The following is a 20,291-nucleotide window of genomic DNA, read 5'->3' as shown; positions in this document are numbered from 1 at the left end:
CATGTTTAAATAAGCAGGTCCAGATAACTTGTATCCAAGAGTTTTTAAAGACCTGGTGGAGGAGCGTGGTGGACTATTATTGTTGATTGTAATTAGGACTTGGAACACTGGGAAAATTCCAGAAGACTGGAATTAAGCTAATGCTGTGCCAATACTAAAAAGTGTAAAAGAGATGACCCAGCTAATTACAAGAGTGTCAGTCTGATATCAATACTGAGCAAAATAATGGAGCAGTCGATACTGGATTTCGTTAATAAAGAATTAAAGGAAAGTAATATAATTAGTACCTATTAACAAAGGTTTAGAAAATAGATCCTATCAAACTAACTGGATATCCTTATTAGATGAGATCAAAAGTTTGGTTGCAGCTAATATTATTGATGTAATATATCTAGACTTCTGTAAGGCATATGACTTGATTCAGCACAATATTTTGACTAAAAAACTAGAATGATACAAAATAAATACGGCTTACATTAAATAGATTAAAAACTGGGATTGTAAATGGGGAACCATGGTCAAGTGGATTTATTTCTAGCGGGTTCCCACAAGGATTGCTTTTTGCCCGTGTGCTATTTAACATTCTTATCAATGACCTAGAACAGAATATAAAATCATCACAGATGAAGTTTGCAGTACCACAAAGATTGCGGGTGGTGGTAACTAATGAAGTGGCAGTAGATTCAGGCTCCAGCACTGGGAGTCTGAGAAATTTTCCCAGCCCTGGCTGGAGGGTTATTTCCTGTTCCACAAAGAGGAGAAGTTCCATTCCCAAATCCCTTGAAATTAGGCCCTATCTGACACTACACCCCCATATTCATCATAGTGGTATGGTTATAATATGATTAGGACATAATTATGATGCATTTTGTGCAAGATGCGTCATGTGCTGAATATGATTATCCTATTTGTGTGCATGGATCATGTTTGTATTTGAAGTTATGGATATTGACTCTGTAGCTGTATTTCAAATGTGCTTACTCTGGGTAACACCCACAATGAGCCTTTCAGGTACAACAACGAAGAAGCCAGACAGAGCTGATGGCTTATCAACAAAGACAATGGACCGTGGAAGAGCTTAGCCTTCCTCTGAATGTTTCAGCCAGCCTATGAGTCATGGCTACTATGACTCAGCAGGACATGCTAGGACATGTGACTAGACCACATGACAACGAACTCCATTTTGGTACCTGTATTTTTCCACAAACTGGACTGGGAACTGAGTTTGGAACAAATGGTTCCCGCCATATGGAAAAGCTACATAAGGTGGGGTGTGACATCATCTCTTGGCCTCATTCCCCACACAAGAGAACTCCTGGAAACATTTGAGAACAAAGACTGAACTGGGGGAACTGCTGGTCCCAGGGTAAAGGGATTTCTAGCTTGTGTATGGAAACTTGGGGGACTGCTTGTACCATCAGTCAGGGTGAGAAATTGCTAATTCAAATTCTATCCATCTAGTATGTTAGGCTTAGTTTGAGTTTTTGGTTATCTGCTAAGTAATCTGCTTTGATCTGTTTGCTATCACTTAGAATTGTTGGGATACGTTAGGGTTCAGTAAAACAGCTGGGAAGCTGCTAATGTGCTGACATGCATTGGGGACAAAGGCATAAGCAGGCAGTAATTCTTTGCTTAACAAATAAGTTGCCATATTTTTCCTTTCTCTGTTGCTTGTAAGAATTGACATTGATGCAGCTGCATGAGAAGTGTAGTTGCTGGAATGAATGTCCTTTGTGTGAAAGAAAGTAAAAGAAATGTTATCTCCCCCTCCCTTCCTTTCCCAGCTACATAAACAAGCCCTGGCTTATGGCCCCTTCCTCCCTCCCCGAGAACTGCTCATTGACCCTTCCTCCATACCCCAAGAACTGCTGTTTAGGGAAATTTGTGGCAACACGTTATTGCAAAGAACGGTATTTTCAAAGTAAAAACGCCTCTATGATACTGTGACAGTGGATAGAGGTGGGTATACTAATTGTATGAGCGTTTCTACTACTTAATAAGGGGTTTTGGGGTGTTGTAACGGATGTAGGTCTTTACATACAAACTTAGATAAAAGGCATGTGATGTAACTAATCCAGTGCTTACTCGATAGTTGGGTCAAGGGAACAAAGTAGCAATAAAGAAGCCTGTATTCATATCCGCCTCTGGATCAACCGGCTCCTTTTTTGTTCTAACAATCATTACTTCAAATCTACCTTTCTGCCATTAATAAACTTGTTTTATGCTTTATCTTAATCAGTGCATTTTGAGTGAAGAGTTTGGGGAAAAGCTGAGCTTGGTTAGCACAGGCTTGTTGTGCACATCTTTCCCATATCGAGGGGAAGGCGAACTATATTAATGAGCTGACATTACAGAGATCCCTGTGCACTATAAGATGGGATAATTCTGAATTTATACTACAGCAAGTGTGCAAGGTTGGGGAGCTGGGAAATTGGCTGTTGTCGTCTATCTGTCCTTGAGCCGCTTAGGTAAAGCACTCAGGTAGCTTAGTTGGGTTTATGGCGCCACCTGCTGTCGTGTTGGGTGATAACAGGCCCTGGAGAGGCTGGCTGAATCTCCAGCAAAGCCGTGTGAGAAGGGCCAGCCCAGCTTGAGGGTTAGAGGGCACAGCGGTTCCCAGAAGCCCTCCCAGACTGCACCCCAGGGTGACAACCCATCACACCCTAAATTACACAAGTCTCAGCAGGTTTGTCACATCCTGTCCCCTCCCTTTCTCCACCCGAGATATTTCCTGCCTCCCACCACCTCCAGCAGCTCCTACCCTCCTATGCACGTACTGCTCCTCTCCCTCCAAGCAGAACCCACCACCAGCTCCCTGAGAATCCCTTACCTGAGCCAGCTCCATTGCAGCCATTTCCTTCCCTCTGGGAGGATGAAATGATCTGGAGCAAAACATGGACGTTAATCTGTAGCCTGCCATGACGAGAAGGGCAATGTGAGAGAATGCAGAGGGGGCTTTTGTCCATTCCACATGCTGATTCCCCCCCTGATTTTTCCCTGTTAATGGACACTCTAGGTTCTGCCACACTGTGAAGCACAGAGTGACCTTATTCCAGTACAGGCCTAGCCCCCTCCCACCAGGGTGTAACCCTCTGAGACATGGTGAAACCCTCCCAGTAACATCCTCTGTTATACTTACCAAGTTTGCAGACAATACCAAGGTGGGAGGGGTTTGAGCATCGGCCTGCTAAACCCAAGGCTGTGAGTTCAATCCTTGAGGGGGCCATTTAGGGATTTGGGGCAAAAATCTGTCTGGGGATTTGTCCTGCTTTGAGCAGGGGATTGGACTAGATACCTCTTGTGGTCCCTTCCAACCCTGATATTCTATGATTAAAATTCAAAATGATCTGGAGAAAAGGCTTGAAGTAAATAAGATGAAATTCAATTAGGACAAATGCAAAGTGCTTCATTTAGGAAAGAACAATCAGGTGCAGACGTATAAAATGGGAAATTCCTGCCCAGGAAGGAGCACTGCGGAAAGGGTGCTGGGGGCCATAGTGGATCACAAGCTAAGTATAAGTCAACAGTGCAAAAGGGCAAACATCATTCTGGGATGTATTTGAGGAGTACTGTAAGCAAGGCACAAGTAGTAATTCTTCCACTCCGCTCTGTGCGGATTAGGCCACAACTAGAGTACTATGTCCATTTGTGGGTGCCACATATGAGGAAAGATGTGAACAAATTGGAGAAAGTCCAGAGAAGAGGAACAAAAATTATTAAAGATCTAGAAAACATGACCTATGAGGAAGATTGGAAAAATTGGGTTTGTTTAGTCTGGAGTAGAGGACATGATAATAGTTTTCAAGTACATAAAAGGTTGTTACAGGGATGTGGAAGAAAAATTGTTCTTAACCTCTGAGACTAGGACAAGAAGTAATGGCCTTAAATTGCAGCAAGGGGAATTTAGAATGGAGATTAGGAAGTTTTTTCCTAACTGTCAGAGTGGTTAAACTCCAAAACAAATAGTGTAGGGAAGTTGTGGAATCTCCATCATGGGGGATGTTTAAGAGGAGGCTGGACAAACACCTGTCAGGGATGGTCTAGATAATACTTCGTCCTGCCTTGAGTGCAGAGGACTGGACTAGCAACCTCCCAAAGTCCCTTCCAGTTCTACGATTCTATGAACCAAAGGCCAGAGACGAGCAGAATCAAAGGAGTCACTCTGGGGGATTCTCCCTGTCACTGTCCCCAAGGCAGCTCTCTCAGGTTTACAAAGCCGTTTGATGCTCCAGCCTTTATCCAGTCTCTCCTGGCAGTGCCACCTTCATGGGCTGGGCCTAGTTTTAGCTTTTGGGAAGCGTGACCCCGGGGCTCTGAGACGGGGCCTCCTTGCCTCAGCACATCTTGTTTCTTTCTATGGCTCCCCAGCGAGTCCCAATGAGTAGATACCCCTCATACAGACTGTGAACATAAGAATGTGTTTAGACTTCATTGAATGCTTGTGAGTTGCTGCCTGGGTTAACATCTGACTAGCTCCATTGTGAGCCTCTGTGGCTCTGTAAATCACCAGACAGGAGAGACACTTTACCTAGGTGAAGTGCTGATTGACAACAGAATGCATTACACCCTGCCTGGCAGGAAAGGTCCATCCACACCAGAGAGACTATTATGGGACTTTAAAGAAGACACAAGACTGTTGTTGTGCTCTTGACTTCCCATTAGTTGAGTTTCCAGCTCAGAGCACATGGCAGGAAGGCGATGAAAAACCCCACACAGAAGGAACTGATTATCTGTATGCTGCTTGGACTCTGAGGGGCAAAGTTTCTAGGCATAAGCAAGAGATCCCCAGCTGCTTAGCCGGGGTTAGTCCTAAAGAATATGTAGAGCTTGCTTATTATAGAAGCTTCTATTACTTTTGAAATCTAAGATTGCAACTCGTCTGCATCTATAGGATTACCTGCTTTAACTTGGTAAACAACTCTCCTTTCCTTTTAAATAAATCTTAATACAGGTTGTGACAGGACTGGCTACAAGTGTTGTCTTTGTTGGAAGATCTAAGATTCAATTGACCTAAGGAAGTGACTGGTCCTTTGGGCCTGGCAGTAACCTGAACATTGCTGTGATTCGTGGGGTAAGGCAGGGGTTCTCAACCAGGGGTCTAGGGAGCCGTGAGCAGCTTTCAGGGGGCTGCCAAGCAAGGCCGGCATTAGACTCGCTGAGGCCCAGGGCAGAAAGCTGAAGTCCCAGCGCATGGGGATGAAGTCTGGGTCCCTGAGCCCCACCACTCAGGGCTGAAGCCAAAGCCTGAGCAATGTAGTTTTGTGGGGGCCCCTGTGGCATGGGGCCCCAGGCAGTTGCCCTGTTTGCTACCCCTAATACCAGCCCTGGATTTTATATGCAGAAAACCAGTTATTGTGGCCCACATGGGCAGTGGAGTTTTTATAGCGGGGGGGTGGGGTGGAGCTCAGAAAGATATATGGGATCACCCAAGGGGACTGTCTGTGGTTCCATGTTAATGCTGTTACAGAGCCTGAAGCGTTTACACTGGATTCTAAGTTGGTGAAATCTCCATACAGACCTCACACCCAATTTGGGGTTTGTTCCCTGCTTCTCACCAGTCTGCCCGAGGCTGGTGCTCGTGCTCTCGAGACACTGAAGACATCGTTACAGAGAGGGGCTGTGACTTCCCCATGGTCACTAAACGGGTCTGTGACAGAGCCAGGAACAGACCCTGTTAGCTCCAGAGCCCCGTCACCCGCACTTGGAAAGGTCCCCCGAGCACACTGTCTTAGGCTGCAGGAAGAGGTGTGCAGGGACTGCAGCTGAGCTGCCCTGCCAAGACAGCCTGTGCATCCCTGGACAAACCACCTAGCAGGGGGGTGTCCCCTGGGTCAGGAGAAGTCAGTGTCCAGCCCTGTGGGGCTGCGCTCCTGGCTCATACCTCCAGCACTCACTGCTGCCCCTCCCTTACCAGCTGCACTGTTCAGCCAGCCCCAGGCCTCAGCGAGGTCACTTCCCCCCGCCCCCACCTCAAATCTTCAAACATGGACATGGTGCACCAGTGCCAATCAGAGTGCACTAGTGTAAATTCTGTCTGTACTAAGGGTTTGCACCAGTGCCTAAAACACCAGGGTGGCAGAGACCTTCAGAAACAGCAGTACGGTGGCACTAGAACCTATTTCTAGCTCGGTCACGGACAGCCTGGGTGACCTTGGCCACATCAATGTTTCTCCTCCCAACTTCAGTCCCTTTACCCAGCTGCCACTCACTGGGGTCTCCTCTCTCTGCAGAGCTGCTCACCACTACAATCTGTGTGCGTGTCCCCAGAGCTAAGGGAGGTCAGCTCGGGACTAGTCTTACAAGGGGGCTGGGAGTCTCTGTCCCTGGAAGTTTTTAAGAACAAGTAGGACAAAGCTCTGTCAGAGATAATCTACAGATACTTGGGTCCTGCCTCAGCAGAGACAGCTGGACTTGATGACATCTTGAGGTCCTATCTAGCCCTACATGTCTAGGATACGATGCAATATATACATATAAAACAACATACAGAGAAAAACCGCACAACAACATGATGTCAGGCCATTCAAAAAACAACAATAAAACAAAAACCTACATTGCACAGCATAAAATGACACAATACTAATGAGAAGAAAGCAACACAATGCAAACTAACACACCTTAGGACAAAAGTACACAATGCAAAATAGGTCAACTCAAATCAACACAACACAGACCCCAAACAAGTTGAGGCAAAACAATGCACCATAAAACTATGCAACACAACATGGGGCAATCCCAGTTCCAAATGGCACCATGCAAAACAGCTCAGCATAGAACAGGACACAGCACAAAAGAGAATTATTTCAATTTATGTCTGGAAGGGATCTTGAGAGGTCATCTACTCCAGCCCCCTGTGCTGAGGCAGAACCAAGTGTTAGGATATAGCTATTCAGGCCTGTCTGCAAAGGCCTGTACTTTAAGAATGTAGGTGTATTCTTATCACTTAGCTAGTTACAGAGGTATAAAAGAAGGAATCAAAGATCACTGTCTGTGGAATGGCCTTCTCGTACTGTGACAGGCTAAGGCCAGTACAGGGGTGCGATGTGATCTGGGTCGGGGTCAGTGCAGTGCCAGACCCAACGGGGACACAGATCTCAGTCGAGGTCTCTGAAGTGCCCAGCACAGTGGAGGCAGCGCTTTGGGTGCAGTCGTGCGCTGCCTGCGACAAGGGGGGGCCGTGATCTCGGTCCAGGTCTCAGTTTTACCTGGCACAACAGTGGGGTCTGATCTCACCTGGGGTCTCTTCAGTGCCTGGCACAACAGGGCCCAGATCTCAGTTGGGGTCTCTGCAGCAGCTGTCAGAACAGGGCCACGCTCAGTACGATAAGAGCCCTGATCTCAGTCACACACCTGGGGAGAAAAGCGGGAAGATTTTTGAGCGTTCAATATCAGTATTTCAGAACTGACGAGAAAATGGGGCACAAACTAAATATTTGCCAATATAAGAGAGAAGCACCAACATCTGGGAGATTTTGTGTCACCATTTAAAGGTTCAAGAGAAAAGATGGGAACTTGGAGGGGATTATACAAGGATACTGAATCAACAACAGAATGGGATGGATTCTTCTTGTCTCACACTCACATGGCCGGCAGGGAGCCCTGGGTGATGTCTTTTCACAGGGGAAAGGAGTGGGGCTGGAGTGAGAAAGTCACTAACACTGGGGAGGGCCTGGCAGTGGGGTCTGGGAATGTGACTAGCAAGTGGTGGGGGGTGCAGTGTATATTGGAAAAGGGGTAAAAGAAATACAAACAAAACATGGTACTTATTTAAAATCCTGTTAGGGCTCCAAAAGGAGTCATAGTAGATTGTGCTTCTTTTCAGATCTTTTGAGCAGTGTTTTGGAGCAGAAGATGAAAGTGAAGGGTAATAAGAACCCTGGTGGAAGTGAAATGTGTCCCTTTTGAAACAGTCTGAGCTGCTGATAGCTTTGAATCCAGAGACAAGCCAAGAAAGACTTTGTGGGGATGCAATACCCAGCTGATGGGGGAAGGAGGAAACTGCCATTTGCAGCACAAAGAACCTGAGAATAATGAATGCATCTGGTCAGCAAACAAGCTACTAGAAGACTCAGATTATGGCCCCCCAGAAAAGGGAGGTGAAAAAACAAGTCAAGCCTGAACATAAGGGGGACAGGTTAACGCTAAGGAGAGAGAGAGAGAAAGAGAGAGTGTGTGTGTACAGAGCAGAAATTTGAAGCTGTGGGAAACTGAGGCACGCCACCTCATAAATTAGATAAATGATCAGTGAGTGGGGTAATTCACTAGCCTGACTATAGAACAAAATAAGGACAGCTTGAAGGTAATTCTTCTGTTCTTCCTGCAATTAGCAAGGACATTTGTAAAAGGAATTGGTATTATTATTAAGAAATAATCTGACCCCACCGAGGGTGGGGAGTGTTTCTTTTGTTTTCAGACACTCTACAACCATGCTGGCGCCAGCGAAGAATAACCCAGAATAAAATGGATCTATGTTTTGTGATGTTTGTCTGTGGTGTTGGTCTTGCTGCTAGCATGAGGTGGGTGGGGGATGGCTTCAAAAGGCTGACCTGGGGGGAGAGGAAGAGGTGTGTGGGAATGCAAAATGCTCAACTGGGAGGCCAGCACCTGGGTAATAGCTACTATGGTGCCTGGAAATAGAACGGCAACCAAGGTGGGCCCCACAAGCCCTATGGGAATAATGAGAAGGGGAGGAGCTCACTGGGAATCAATGGAGGGGTGTGAAAAATGGTGCACATCAAAGGAAATGTTTGGCCGTGCCCCTCTCCTATGACTATGCAGGAGCAGGATCAATGGCCTATGGCAAGGGGTGGACAATTGGGTGTACTGTGTAGGAGGGGTTTTGCTGGAAATATACATATTTCTGGGGGCACAATTACACCAGCCCCAACCAAACTACACACATACACATGCTGCTATCTGGACTTTGGTGCACAAATGGATCTGTAAATCTTATTGCTGTGAATAATTGCCTATTTAGCCTTTGAGCTTTTTGTGGCAAGGTCTCTCTGTCCCTGGGGGCATGTCCACACTGCAGTCAGACACCGGCGTCTGGCCCGTGCCCGCTGACTTGGGCTCACACGGCTCAGGCTGTGGTGCTGTTTAATGGTGGTGTCCATGTTCCGGCTGGGGCTGCAGCCCAAAGTCTGGCACCCTCCCACCTCGCAGGGTCCTACAGCCTGGCCCCAGCCCAAACCCAGACACCTACACTGCAATTAAACAGCCCCTTCGCCTGAGCCCTGTGAGCCTGAGTCACTTGGCATGGGCCAGCTGGGGGGTTTTTATGGCAGGGTAGAGATACCCTTGGTGTCTGTGCAGCACCTGTCACAATGGGGACCCTGATCTTGGTCAGTGTCTGTGCAGATCCCTGCGCAACAGAGGCCTGACCTCAGTCGGGGACTCTGCAACTCCCAGCATTACAGGATCCCGGATTTTGTTTAGGGCCCCTGCAGCATCTGGCAAAATGTGGGGGCAGGAGCTCTGTCAGGGTCTGTGCAGTGCCCAGTACAGTGGTGGGGCGTGATCTGGGTCGGGGTCAGTGCAGTGCCAGGCCCAACGGGGACACAGATCTCAGTCGAGGTCTCTGAAGTGCCCAGCACAATGGAGGCAGCGGTTTGGGTCGCAGTCATGCGCTGCCTGGCACAAGGGGGGCCGTGATCTCGGTCCAGGTCTCAGCTTTACCTGGCACAACAGTGGGGTCTGATCTCACCTCAGGTCTCTTCAGTGCCTGGCAGAACAGGGCCCAGATCTCAGTTGGGGTCTCTGCAGCAGCTGTCAGAACAGGGCCACGCTCAGTACGATAAGAGCCCTGATCTCAGTCACACACCTGGAGAGAAAAGCGGGAAGATTTTTGAGAATTCGATATCAGTATTTCAGAACTGAGGAGAAAATGGGGCACAAACTAAATATTTGCTAATGTGAGACAGAAGCACCAACATCTGGGAGATTTTACATCAGCATTTAACAGTTCAAGAGAAAGGAGGGGAAATTGGAGGGGATTATACAGGGATAGTCAATCAACAACAGAATGAGATGGATTCTTCTTGACTCACACTCACAGGGCCAGCAGGTGCTGGTGAGTAGCTGGACTGGGAAACCTGGGGCTGGGCCGGCTCCATGGGGGACACTTGCTCCTCCCTCCCCTTCCTGGCCCTTCCCAGGCCCCGCTGCCAGCAGAGAGTGGCCACCCCAGCCCAGCCCAGAGGTGTCCCTGTCTCAGGCCCCCCCAGCCTCTGCCCATTCACCCTCTGCCCAGCTCAGGAATCCCTCGGGGGAACCATTTCCCACCCGCACAAGGACAAATCCCTGCAGGTGGAAATGGGGGAAACCCCCAAACCTGAGACCTGAACTGGCCACTGGCGAAGGGGAGAGAAAATGGGGCACAATCGGGGGGGGACGGGACAGGGAACTTCTCAGGGGTTGGGGGCGGGGGGTCCCCCTGGGAGCTGCTCGTGGCTCTCGAGGGAGAAAGGGGGCAGGACGGGGGAGGAGGGGTCCCCACGGGAGGGCAGCGGTAAATCCGAGGATCTCAGCCCCCTTTCTCTGCCCACTCCTCGGGGTCACCTGCCCCCAGCCATGTCCGGGCTGCACCGACATTGCCCGCCCCCACCCACCCCCTCGCCGGGACCCAGGGGTAATGAGGGGCTCTCCCACCGCGATCTGCGCATGCCCAGAGCTCCCACGGCACCCACCCTTCTCCGGCCCGGGAGAGGCTCCAACGGCCCCGCGCGAGGCCAGGCAGAGCCCCAGCGCCCAACGCTCCTTTGCAGCCCGGATCCGTCTCCTCTGCCGACGTCACTTCCGCTTGCGGGAGAGTCAGGAACTACATCTCCCAGCCTGCCCCGGGGCCGTTTCCGCAGCCCAGGGAAGGGAGGGTTTCAGTAGCTGTTACTGCGCATGCTCCTTGGGAGCCCAGCTGGGGGCGGGAGAACAAAGCTGCTGCCGCCTCCGCGTGAGCCGGGCCCGGGCTGAGCCGCTGCTGCTCCCCGGGGGGTGTCTGTGCGGGGGGGTTCTCCAGCTGGGCCCCGCCCCCCGGGCTCTGCTCGCCCCAGCCCTGCCCGGAGCCCCCGGGGAGTGAGAGACCCCAGGGGTGGGCGCTGGGGGGGCGGGATTTTATGAGACTGTCCAATACAGAAACACAAAGTGATGGTTCCCCCCCACTGCCACCATTCACATGGGCAGCAGGGAGCCCTGTGAGGAGCTGATTTAAGGGGCGGGGGGGGGGGGGAGCTGGAAGGCTCCCTGGATAAAGGAAGCGGGCGGAAGTGGGGGACGGGCGGGTGACTGGCAACTGAGGGCTGGGGGAAACTGTGTCGGGAGTTTGGGGTCAGTGGGTGGGATTGGGAAACTCGAGTCTGGGCAGTCTCCATGGGGGACACGTGCTCTTCCCGTCCCCGCCTTGGCAGAGAACGGGCATCTCCTCCCATCCCCACTCCAGGGCAGCCATGTGCTGGGGAATGACTCAGGGCAACAATTTCCCACCTAAATGAGGACAAATCGCGGCAGATAAAGTGGGGGGGGAAGCTGCCACATCGGAGAGATTTTAAATGGACACTTGAGAAGTAGAGAGAGACCAGGGGGAAATCGGGGGAGATTAGAGAGCTCATCATTGGGGAGGAAAAGCCACGTGTGATAATGGGAGAAAAGGGGAAAAGCTGGAGAGACTTTGTAGGTGGGAGGACGGGGCACAAACAGGGCAGGATTCAGTGACCTCACCTCCCCCCCCCCGCGGGAATTTCCTGGCTGCACAAAACAGTTCAAATGTCCCGCCCCAATGATCTTCCCTTTAGCCCCCTCAGCCCCGCCCCACCTGCCTGACACCCCATCAATTCCCTGCTCAGCCCCCGCCCCCTGTTGCTCCCTCGCCCCCTCCCAGCGGAACGTTCCGGCTGATACGGGCGGGGGGAAGGGCAGCGGCTTCAGCAGCTGCTACTGAGCATGCGCATTGCCCGGGAGCAGCACAGGGCTATTGGAGCGATTTAATGCACCGCCCCCCGCCGCCCCCCCTCCCCATCCCAGCGGGGGGCGGATCCTGCTGCGGCTCCGCTGGGGCCGAGGCGGCTCCGAGGCTTCTCCCGGGTTCCCCGGGGCAAAGTTCCACCCTTTCTCTTTCATTTCTGAACGTTGCTCTCAAAGCTCAGGATTTCCCTCTTTCTATATCATTATCAAATGTTAGTTAAAAATCCTCTCGGGTTTGGGGCTGTTCCCCGTGTTTCTAAATCCCAGCAACTTCTTCCTTCGAGGGAACCTGTTGCCCTGAGTTCTTCTCCATCCTGGATGTTGTAGGGGGTTAAATTGCCCAGAGATCATCTTTCCCGACTCCTTTGAGAATCATTTGTTCCCTCCTTTACCTCTGTTAAAATGTTTGCTGAAGAAAGAGACCAGCCAGATATTTAATACCCATCAAAGCCAGAGGTCTCTCCCTGTTTGGGGATCAGTGGTTCCCAGCTGGTAACAGGATAGTTGGCTGGACCCTTTTCTTTTCTGCAGCTGGCATGGGATGAGGAGGTCACTCTGAGTGCAGTGTGGGTCCAGAAGTATCCTAAACCCCATGACAAATGGTCTCTGTGATGTAGCCACCTCTGGGGTGGCTCCATGGTGACCATTATTTGCTAGTGACAGGGCATGGACATGTCTTACCTCTGTGCTGAAGGGCAGGCGGGGGTCCTAGGAGGGCAGTGGGGGAATCCCAGGAAGGCAGTGAGTTCCTAATTGGGGTCCCTCGCTGGTGGGGGCTCTTGGTGGGATTCCCAGCCTGGCAGTGAAGATCTGGTGGGGTTCTCTGTCCGGTGGGGCTCTGAGGGTATCTGGGATCTCTCTGGCCAGGGATTCTGGGAGTTGGGTCCCAGGAAATATCTGGTGGGACCCTGGCTGGGGATCTGGGTACTGGGTACTGGGGTGTTGGGGCCCCTGGATGGAGGCTCTGGGGCTGCTACTAACCATGTTCCTTCTCTCTGATCAGCTTGTGCCAGAATCCTGGCTCCAAGCACTGCCCGACATTCCCTGGCCAGGCCCAGTCACTGTGATAACTTTCTAGCCACTTATCAAACACTGTGAGGTGAAATCACAGATTTTGCATTTCTCCTCTTGAAAACTGCAGGAACTTCCAGTTCCATTGGGAAAACTCCTGCCCGATTCCTTGTCCTAGATCTGGAGGGTGAGGGAAGTGGGAAGGAGTGCTACACTATGGCACTATCTTCCACCGCATTCTGGACTCGTGATCTCTCTCCTGCCGTCCATCACCCCCCTCTGACAAACAGAGGCTAAGGACACCATTCCTTACCCAGCCTGGCTAATAGCTATTAATGGAGTTAACCTCCGTGGATTTATCCAGTTCTCTTTTAAACCCTGTTATATTCCTAGCCCTCACAACCTCCTCAGGCAAGGAGTCCCACAGGCTGAGTGTGCGTTGTGTGAAGAAATACTTCCTTTTGTTTGTTCTAAACCTGCTTCCTGTTAATTTTCATTTGGTGATTCCTAGTCCTTGTGTTATGAGCAGTAAATAACACTTCCTTATTTACTTTCTCCACGCCAGTGATAATTTTATAGACCTCTCTCATATCCCCCCTTGTCTCTTTTCCAAGCTGAAAAGTCCCTGTCTTTTTAATCTCACCTCATACAGAAGTTGTTCCATACCCCTAATCATTTTTTTTTGTTCTTTTCTGAACCTTTTCCAATTCCAATATATCTTCTTTGAGATGGGGAGACCACATCTGCACGCAGTATTCAAGATGTGGGTGTACTATGGATTTATAGAGAGGCAATATGACATTTTCTGTCTTATTATCTATCCCTTTCTTAATGACTCCCAACTTCTTGTTTGCTTTTGACAGCCACTGCACGTTGAGTGGATGTTTTCAGAGAACTATCCACAGTGACTCCAAAATCTCTCAGTGGAAACATAATTTAGACCCCATAATTTTATGTATAGTTGAGATTGTTTTCCAATGAGCTGCACTATGTGTTATCCTGACATCTAGTACTGCTGAGATCCTGCAATCAGTGATATCCCTGCCCTTCCTGTTCCCTTTCTCCCCTGAACCCCACCAGCCCATAGTTACTGTTCCCAGCTTCTCCAGGACTCTCTCATTGTCTCTGGACCTGTCTGTCAGCAAGAAGCAGTGCCAGGGAGACTTGCCCTCTCTCTAGAGACTTCGATTTCTGGGACATGGATTTACTTTCTATGTGTTCTAGGAGACTCTTTGAAATTGAGTGTCTGTGACATTAACCATAGTGCAATCTGGACTGTTGAACAGCTGTGAGACTCAGTTCCCAAGCTGGGGTGCCTTTTACACTGCTTTACTGTGAGAACAGCCACTCCTGGGCAGGTAACACACAGTCTCCAGCATGTAACTCGCTCCCAGCTACACAGTACTGAGTGCTGCTAGTCAGCGACTCTCGAATTACAGTACCCCACAGGAGAACCCCAGAAAATTCTCTGCTCCCAGACTTCTCCCAGAAATGTGCATCTTGCACTGTCCAGCACACTACTGAACAATGGGAGCTCATATGAAATCTGTCATTTCATCAGTGGAAAATGACCTGTGCCAACCTTGTCATTCCAAATGGAGTTTCCAACACACTTGAATCCAAACACACTGGTTAGGTAAAACAATAAAACAAAATTGTTAACTGCCGGAAAAAAATCTTTTCAGTGGCTAAGGGTAATGAGGCATAAAAGTCAGAATTGTTTACAAAAGAAATGCAAAGATAAAACACAAATTAACGTCTAAGTTAACAAGCTAAAATGGATTCAAAGCAAATGCTTCTCTCTCCATGTGCTGAGACAGGCTGGTTTTCCTTTCAGCCAGGACTCCCCCGTAACCTGCCCCTGCCTCCCAAGTTCAGTTCTTCAGGATTTGTCATGGGCAGAGGAGAGGAGAGAGAGAGTCCCAAGCATTTTCCTCACCTCTTTTTATAATTCAGTCCTTTCTATTAGAAACAACTTCAGTTCTCAGCTGAGTCATGGTGACAGGCTGTCTGTTGGAGATATGAGTTTCAGGTCTCCCTCTGATAGAATGTAAATGTCTTCTTCACACCTTCCCCCTGCCAGCGAATTGCTGTTTGCCTTGCTGTCTCTGAGGAACTGGTCTGTGGGTGTTCCCCAGAATTGTAACTTTTTGTAATATCCTACAGTAAAATCTCATAACTTTACATACAGTGTTGCTACACATTTTAACAGGAGGATAATATTCAGTAGATTATGTGATTTCAAGTGATACTTCACAAACCATACTGTGTACAAAATTGATCATAATTTTCCAGAAGAGTGAACATAGGATTACAGACTGACACAGGGCCTGTGTGTGTGTTCCCAGCAGATATGTGGATTTTTCAATCCCTCCTAAGCAAAGTGTTCTGCATCTTCAAGGACCTGGTTTACTAAGTGTGACACTGCATGGAATTGTGAGACGCTTCCTATTATTATTACTTTGCAATTTTATCATATTGGTATTAATAATGAATTGTGCTAGATATGCCATATTAGGTGTCAGGGAAAATGTTATAATTTTCCAAGTATGATCATTTTTTTTGTTTGTATCACCTTTGTATTGTGAGATCTAGATACGTAGGGTATATCTGTATTCCAGACTGTGGACTGTGTTTCTGGGTGACACCCTCAGATCTATTGGCATCAGCACTGCCTAGCCTGTTTGATGGCCCGTCCAGGGTCATCAGCTGTACAATGAATCCATGGAAAGGATCAAGGGGATACACCGATTGAGTCAGCAAGACATGCTGGAGAATGCCTGTGTAACGAGAATGCCAAGGCTTTTCCAGGCCTGTAACACTCGCATCCACCCCTCTGCAGAAAGAGCAGCCCGGATCCAGCATGGGAGCTGAGACCCCACGGGGCCCTGGGAGCTGTAGTTCCTTGGCCAGCTCCCTGCCTTGGAGCAGGGAAGGAACTACATTTCCCAGCATTCCCTTGGCTGCTATCAACAGGAAAGGGAGGGGGGAAGCTGCGAGACTCCATGCGCTGCAGCTTGCTGTGGCTGGGGAGCTGGCTGCTAGAAGGGGGTGGCAGTGTGAATGGGGAACAAGTGTGCCCAAGGAGTAGAAGGCTTTGGCCCAGGTAGCACCCTCAAAAGACTTCCCCAGACTGGTTTAGGGATGCTGGTGTGACCTCGCCTGGCAGCCCCCAAGGAAGGAACTGGGTGGACTAAATGGACAGTGTCCCCCTTCTATCTGAAGCCTGGCAAGGGAGGTATGTGGATCCCACCAGAAGTTAAAATGGTAAGTAAGGGAGGGGAGGCTTTACTAGAGGACCTGGGCAGCTTCAGCAACAGCACAGGAGGATTTCCACTTCTGAGCCATGAAAATAGAAATTGACTTTTTCCTTTCCAGATTTAGCTAATGTTCAGAAAGGGAATCTAGCGCCTGCCTTCCAGATTTGAACACCCTCAAAATTCAAGAGTGCTCAAGCTCAATTTGGGCAGCTGTTACTTCATTTCTCCTAAATCAAATATGCTGATCCACTATCATTTGCTTCCCAGTGCTCACTAGGGCTGGAATTGCTATTTTCAACAGCCATTACCATTTTTTTTTGTTTTAGTTTTGCTTGTTTAAAAGGAAGAGAGTGATATTGCACTGGCAAATCCCCCATAGAAACAAAGAGTGGAACAAAAGAATAATAAAGGCACTTCAAGTTTTCCTCATTTATGTAGGACAGTCTTATAAGATGGATCCAGACATCTTCCAATCACACAAGCTGAAAATTATTCCACTTTACTGCAGTAACCATGCGGGAACCAGTCCTGTATGTGTTCTGTGCACATCCAAAATCCCTGCTGAACTCAGAAGTGCCTTGCTTTTGTGACCATCTCACCTGATATGTTCAGCCCTTGTAAGGGAAGCAGGTTCACATTTAGTAATTGGGTGGGAAGCGTCTCAGAAAAAGTTAGGTGCTGTAGGAGGTGTTGCTTATTCACTAGGTAATGTGAGACCTTCCTGTTACACTAGTAAACCAGTGCCGCACAGCAGGCACTTTGCTCCTGGAGTCTAGAATGGGGCCTTTGCATCTATACACAGCCCATTAAAGACAATGAAAAGCCTCCCACTCACTTCAACAGGCTTTGGCCAGAACTGGTTATACACGGGGTAACCCCACTGTCTTCACAGGGTCCTGGTCTCACAGCGGAGGGGGGGCATGTGAGCTTGTTGCAGAGCTGCTGCTCCGGGACGGGAATCTCCTGGCATCCCAGCCTCCAAAATCATTCAGGCTTCACTTTCTGCACGACTAGGTGCTGGCTGAGGGGGGCGTGGGAATTCGTGGCCTCTGCTGCAGGTGATGGGAATCACAGGTATTTAAAGCCATGGCCTAGAGGAGGGAAGTGCCTAACTGCAGAGTCTGCAGCTGCCTAGGGCCAGGGCTGAGGATTTAGAGTCTCTAGTGCTGCAGTTGCAAGGTTCAAGCAATGCCGTGACTGGTGACATGGGGGGGTGGGTACTGGAGACATGGCTAGAGAAGGTCTGAATGAGGAAGGAGATAAATCTGTGGGGAGTTTCCTTGATCACTATGAAAGTTCTGCTCACTGTGGACACTGGTAAACTCACATGGGTGTACAGCTCAATAAGAAAACCCGGGGGCTGAGGGAGCTGTGTATGGCAATGCGTACAGTCATGGAGAGGTGTGAGATCAAAATAAAAAATGTCTCTGAGGTTCAGTAGCGGGTATCCTATGGCACCAATGGCACTGCCCCACCAGGCCCACACTTGGAGCCCACAGTGACTACATAGGGGCCTACAAATATGTTTGGTACCAGGACCCACAGAAGGTTAATCTGGTTCTGACTGCCTGAGCACTATTTCAGCCCCACATTTTTGGGTGGACCTCCCACAGTGGGAGCTGCAGAGCCCTCCCCCGCAAAACACACACCCACCCCATCCTACCTACTGGTGTTGGGAGGGGAACAGGAGAAAGGACAAAAGAAGCAAGAGAAGAAGCGAAAGGAGGGGAGGGAGGGATGGAGGAAAAGGTGAAACAAAAAGGACAAACCCTAATGTCCCCAATGATTCTAAGGGACAAAATCCCAGGTGTGCAATAAAATTCTGCCTCCTTAAGCTCGTGTTTTCCATGCCTAGAATTCAACTCCCACCAGATGGATCAGACTGAACAGGTTTCAAACCTCCAGGAGGCTCTTACCTTCTAAAGAGGGACGGCTGTTTTCTAGTAAAATCACTGAAAGGGAAGGAGAAAACTCGAAAGAGGTTCCTCCTGGCGCTCACGTCCGTCCGTGAACCCGAATACTCTCTCAGTCCTCAAAGAGAGACCTGGAGAAGGAGACTTGCTGAAGCAAAGCCACAGGGGTCTCTGAGGTTTCCCTGGCCCCTCGCCCCTCTCCTACCTGGCTGATGTCAGCATCTCTCTGTGAGGTCACCACCTCCCCACCACCTTGGACCAATAGGCTGAGGTCCTGCAAAAGGCCTTTGTGATGTCACTGCCACACCCCTCCCTTGCTGGGCCAATGTCCTGCCCCTGGCCAGGCACTTTGGAGGTTTGAGCTACTCCCTGTGGATCACCCCACTCAAGGAGCTTTTCTGCAGAGCATCCTCAGATGTCTGAGTACACGAGTGCCATGGCAACGAACTGACACACGTGACACCAAAATGAGATCATTAATATACTAACCTAGAGGAGAAGGACACTGCAGCATTAGTAGGGGAGAACCCCCTACTGAACATGCATTACACCTAGAAGCGTCAGCAGAACATATCGGCTACACAACTAAAGAATGGGATCTGCACGTGGCTGTAGACCAGTGGCTCCCAACAGGGTGCCCACGAGCGCCATGGCGCCTGCCGGGGCATTTATGTGCGCCCACCTACTGCCCAGCAGGGGAGAGAAGCTGTGGCCCTGCGCCTGACGGGGACAGAGAACTCAGGCTGCAGGCACCGGTGCTCTCTGTCCCTGGAAGGCGCGGGGCTGCAGCTTTTCTCCAGCTTCTCCAGGGCTGCAGGCTGCGGGCGCCGGTGCTCTCTGTCCCTGGCAGGCGCGGGGCTGCAGCTTTTCTCCAGCTTCTCCGGGGCTGCAGCCTGCGGGCGCCGGTGCTCTCTGTCCCTGGCAGGTGCGGGGCTGCAGCTTCTCCAGGGCTGCAGGCTGCGGGCGCCGGTGCTCTCTGTCCCTGGCAGGTGCGGGGCTGCAGCTTCTCTCCAGCTTCTCCAGGGCTGCAGCCTGCGGGCGCCGGTGCTCTCTGTCCCTGGCAGGTGCAGGGCTGCAGCTTTTCTCCAGCTTCTCCAGGGCTGCAGGCGCTGGTGCTCTCTGTCCCTGGCAGGCACGGGGCTGCAGCTTCTTTCCAGCTTCTCCGGGGCTGCAGGCTGCGGGCGCCGGTGCTTTCTGTCCCTGGCAGGTGCGGGGCTGCAGCTTATCTCCGGCTTCTCCGGGGCTGCAGGCTGCGGGCGCCAGTGCTCTCTGTCCCTGGCAGGCGCGGAGCTGCAGCTTTTCTCCAGCTTCTCCGAGGCTACAGGCGCCGGTGCTCTCTGTCCCTGGCAGGTGCGGGGCTGCAGCTTTTCTCCAGCTTCTCCAGGGCTGCAGGCTGCGGGCGCCAGTGTTCTCTGTCCCTGGCAGGTGCGGGGCTGCAGCTTCTCTCCAGCTTCTCCGGGGCTGCAGGCTGCGGGCGCCGGTGCTCTCTGTCCCTGGCAGGCGCAGGGCTGCAGCTTCTCTCCAGCTTCTCCGGGGCTGCAGGTGCCGGTGCTCTCTGTCCTTGGCGGACACGGGGCTGCAGCTTCTCTCCAGCTTCTCCGGGGCTGCAGGCGCTGGCGTTCTCTGTCCTTGGCAGGCGCGGGGCTGCAGCTTCGAAGTTGGAGAGAAGCTGCAGCCCAGCCCCGGCCGGGAACAGAGAACTCTGGGGCTGCAGGCTTCAGTCTATGTTAAAGAAAGGATAATAAATATATTTGGACCAGCAGTTCAGCAATGTTTTACTTTTTTAAAAATAAAGAAGATGAAAACTGCTTATGATATTTATTTTGTAAAATATTTTGTAGATAAAAAAGAGCAAATTGACATGGGAAGGTGAAAGAGTAATTGCTGAATAATTTAGTTAATACCTTTTACATGTAAAATTACCGTTTTTATCTTATGGATTCATATATTATATAATATTAAATGACTTTTTTGTATATTTAATGTACAAACAGAAAATAAGCCTTGAAAAATGATTGGCGCCCGCCACAGTCTTCTGAAAACATGAATGTGCTACTGGCCACAAAAAGGTTGGGAAGCACTGCTGTAGACAGATCAATGCAAAGCTCCACTCACTGCACAGCTGCCAGCAGAAAAGCGAACGTGTTCAGAT

The 20,291-nt window shown here is 50.1% G+C and overlaps 1 protein-coding gene across 1 annotated transcript in view; it reads left to right on the top strand.

The window, feature by feature from the left end:
• Positions 1–20,291, top strand: part of LOC120381727 (zinc finger protein 850-like) — a gene marked incomplete at its 5' end in the record, with an annotated part of 427,702 nt that overhangs the window by 29,869 nt on the left and 377,542 nt on the right. The window contains one exon of the mRNA XM_039499844.1: positions 3,807–3,819. Within this exon, the coding sequence (XP_039355778.1) occupies positions 3,807–3,819 (13 nt within the window). The remainder of the gene's footprint in view (positions 1–3,806; positions 3,820–20,291) is intronic.

Source organism: Mauremys reevesii, linkage group 14 (genome assembly GCF_016161935.1).
Source record: "Mauremys reevesii isolate NIE-2019 linkage group 14, ASM1616193v1, whole genome shotgun sequence".
NCBI lineage: Eukaryota > Metazoa > Chordata > Testudines > Geoemydidae > Mauremys > Mauremys reevesii.
The sequence above is the reverse complement of the archived record's forward strand: the minus strand, read 5'-3'. Positions and strand labels throughout refer to the sequence as shown.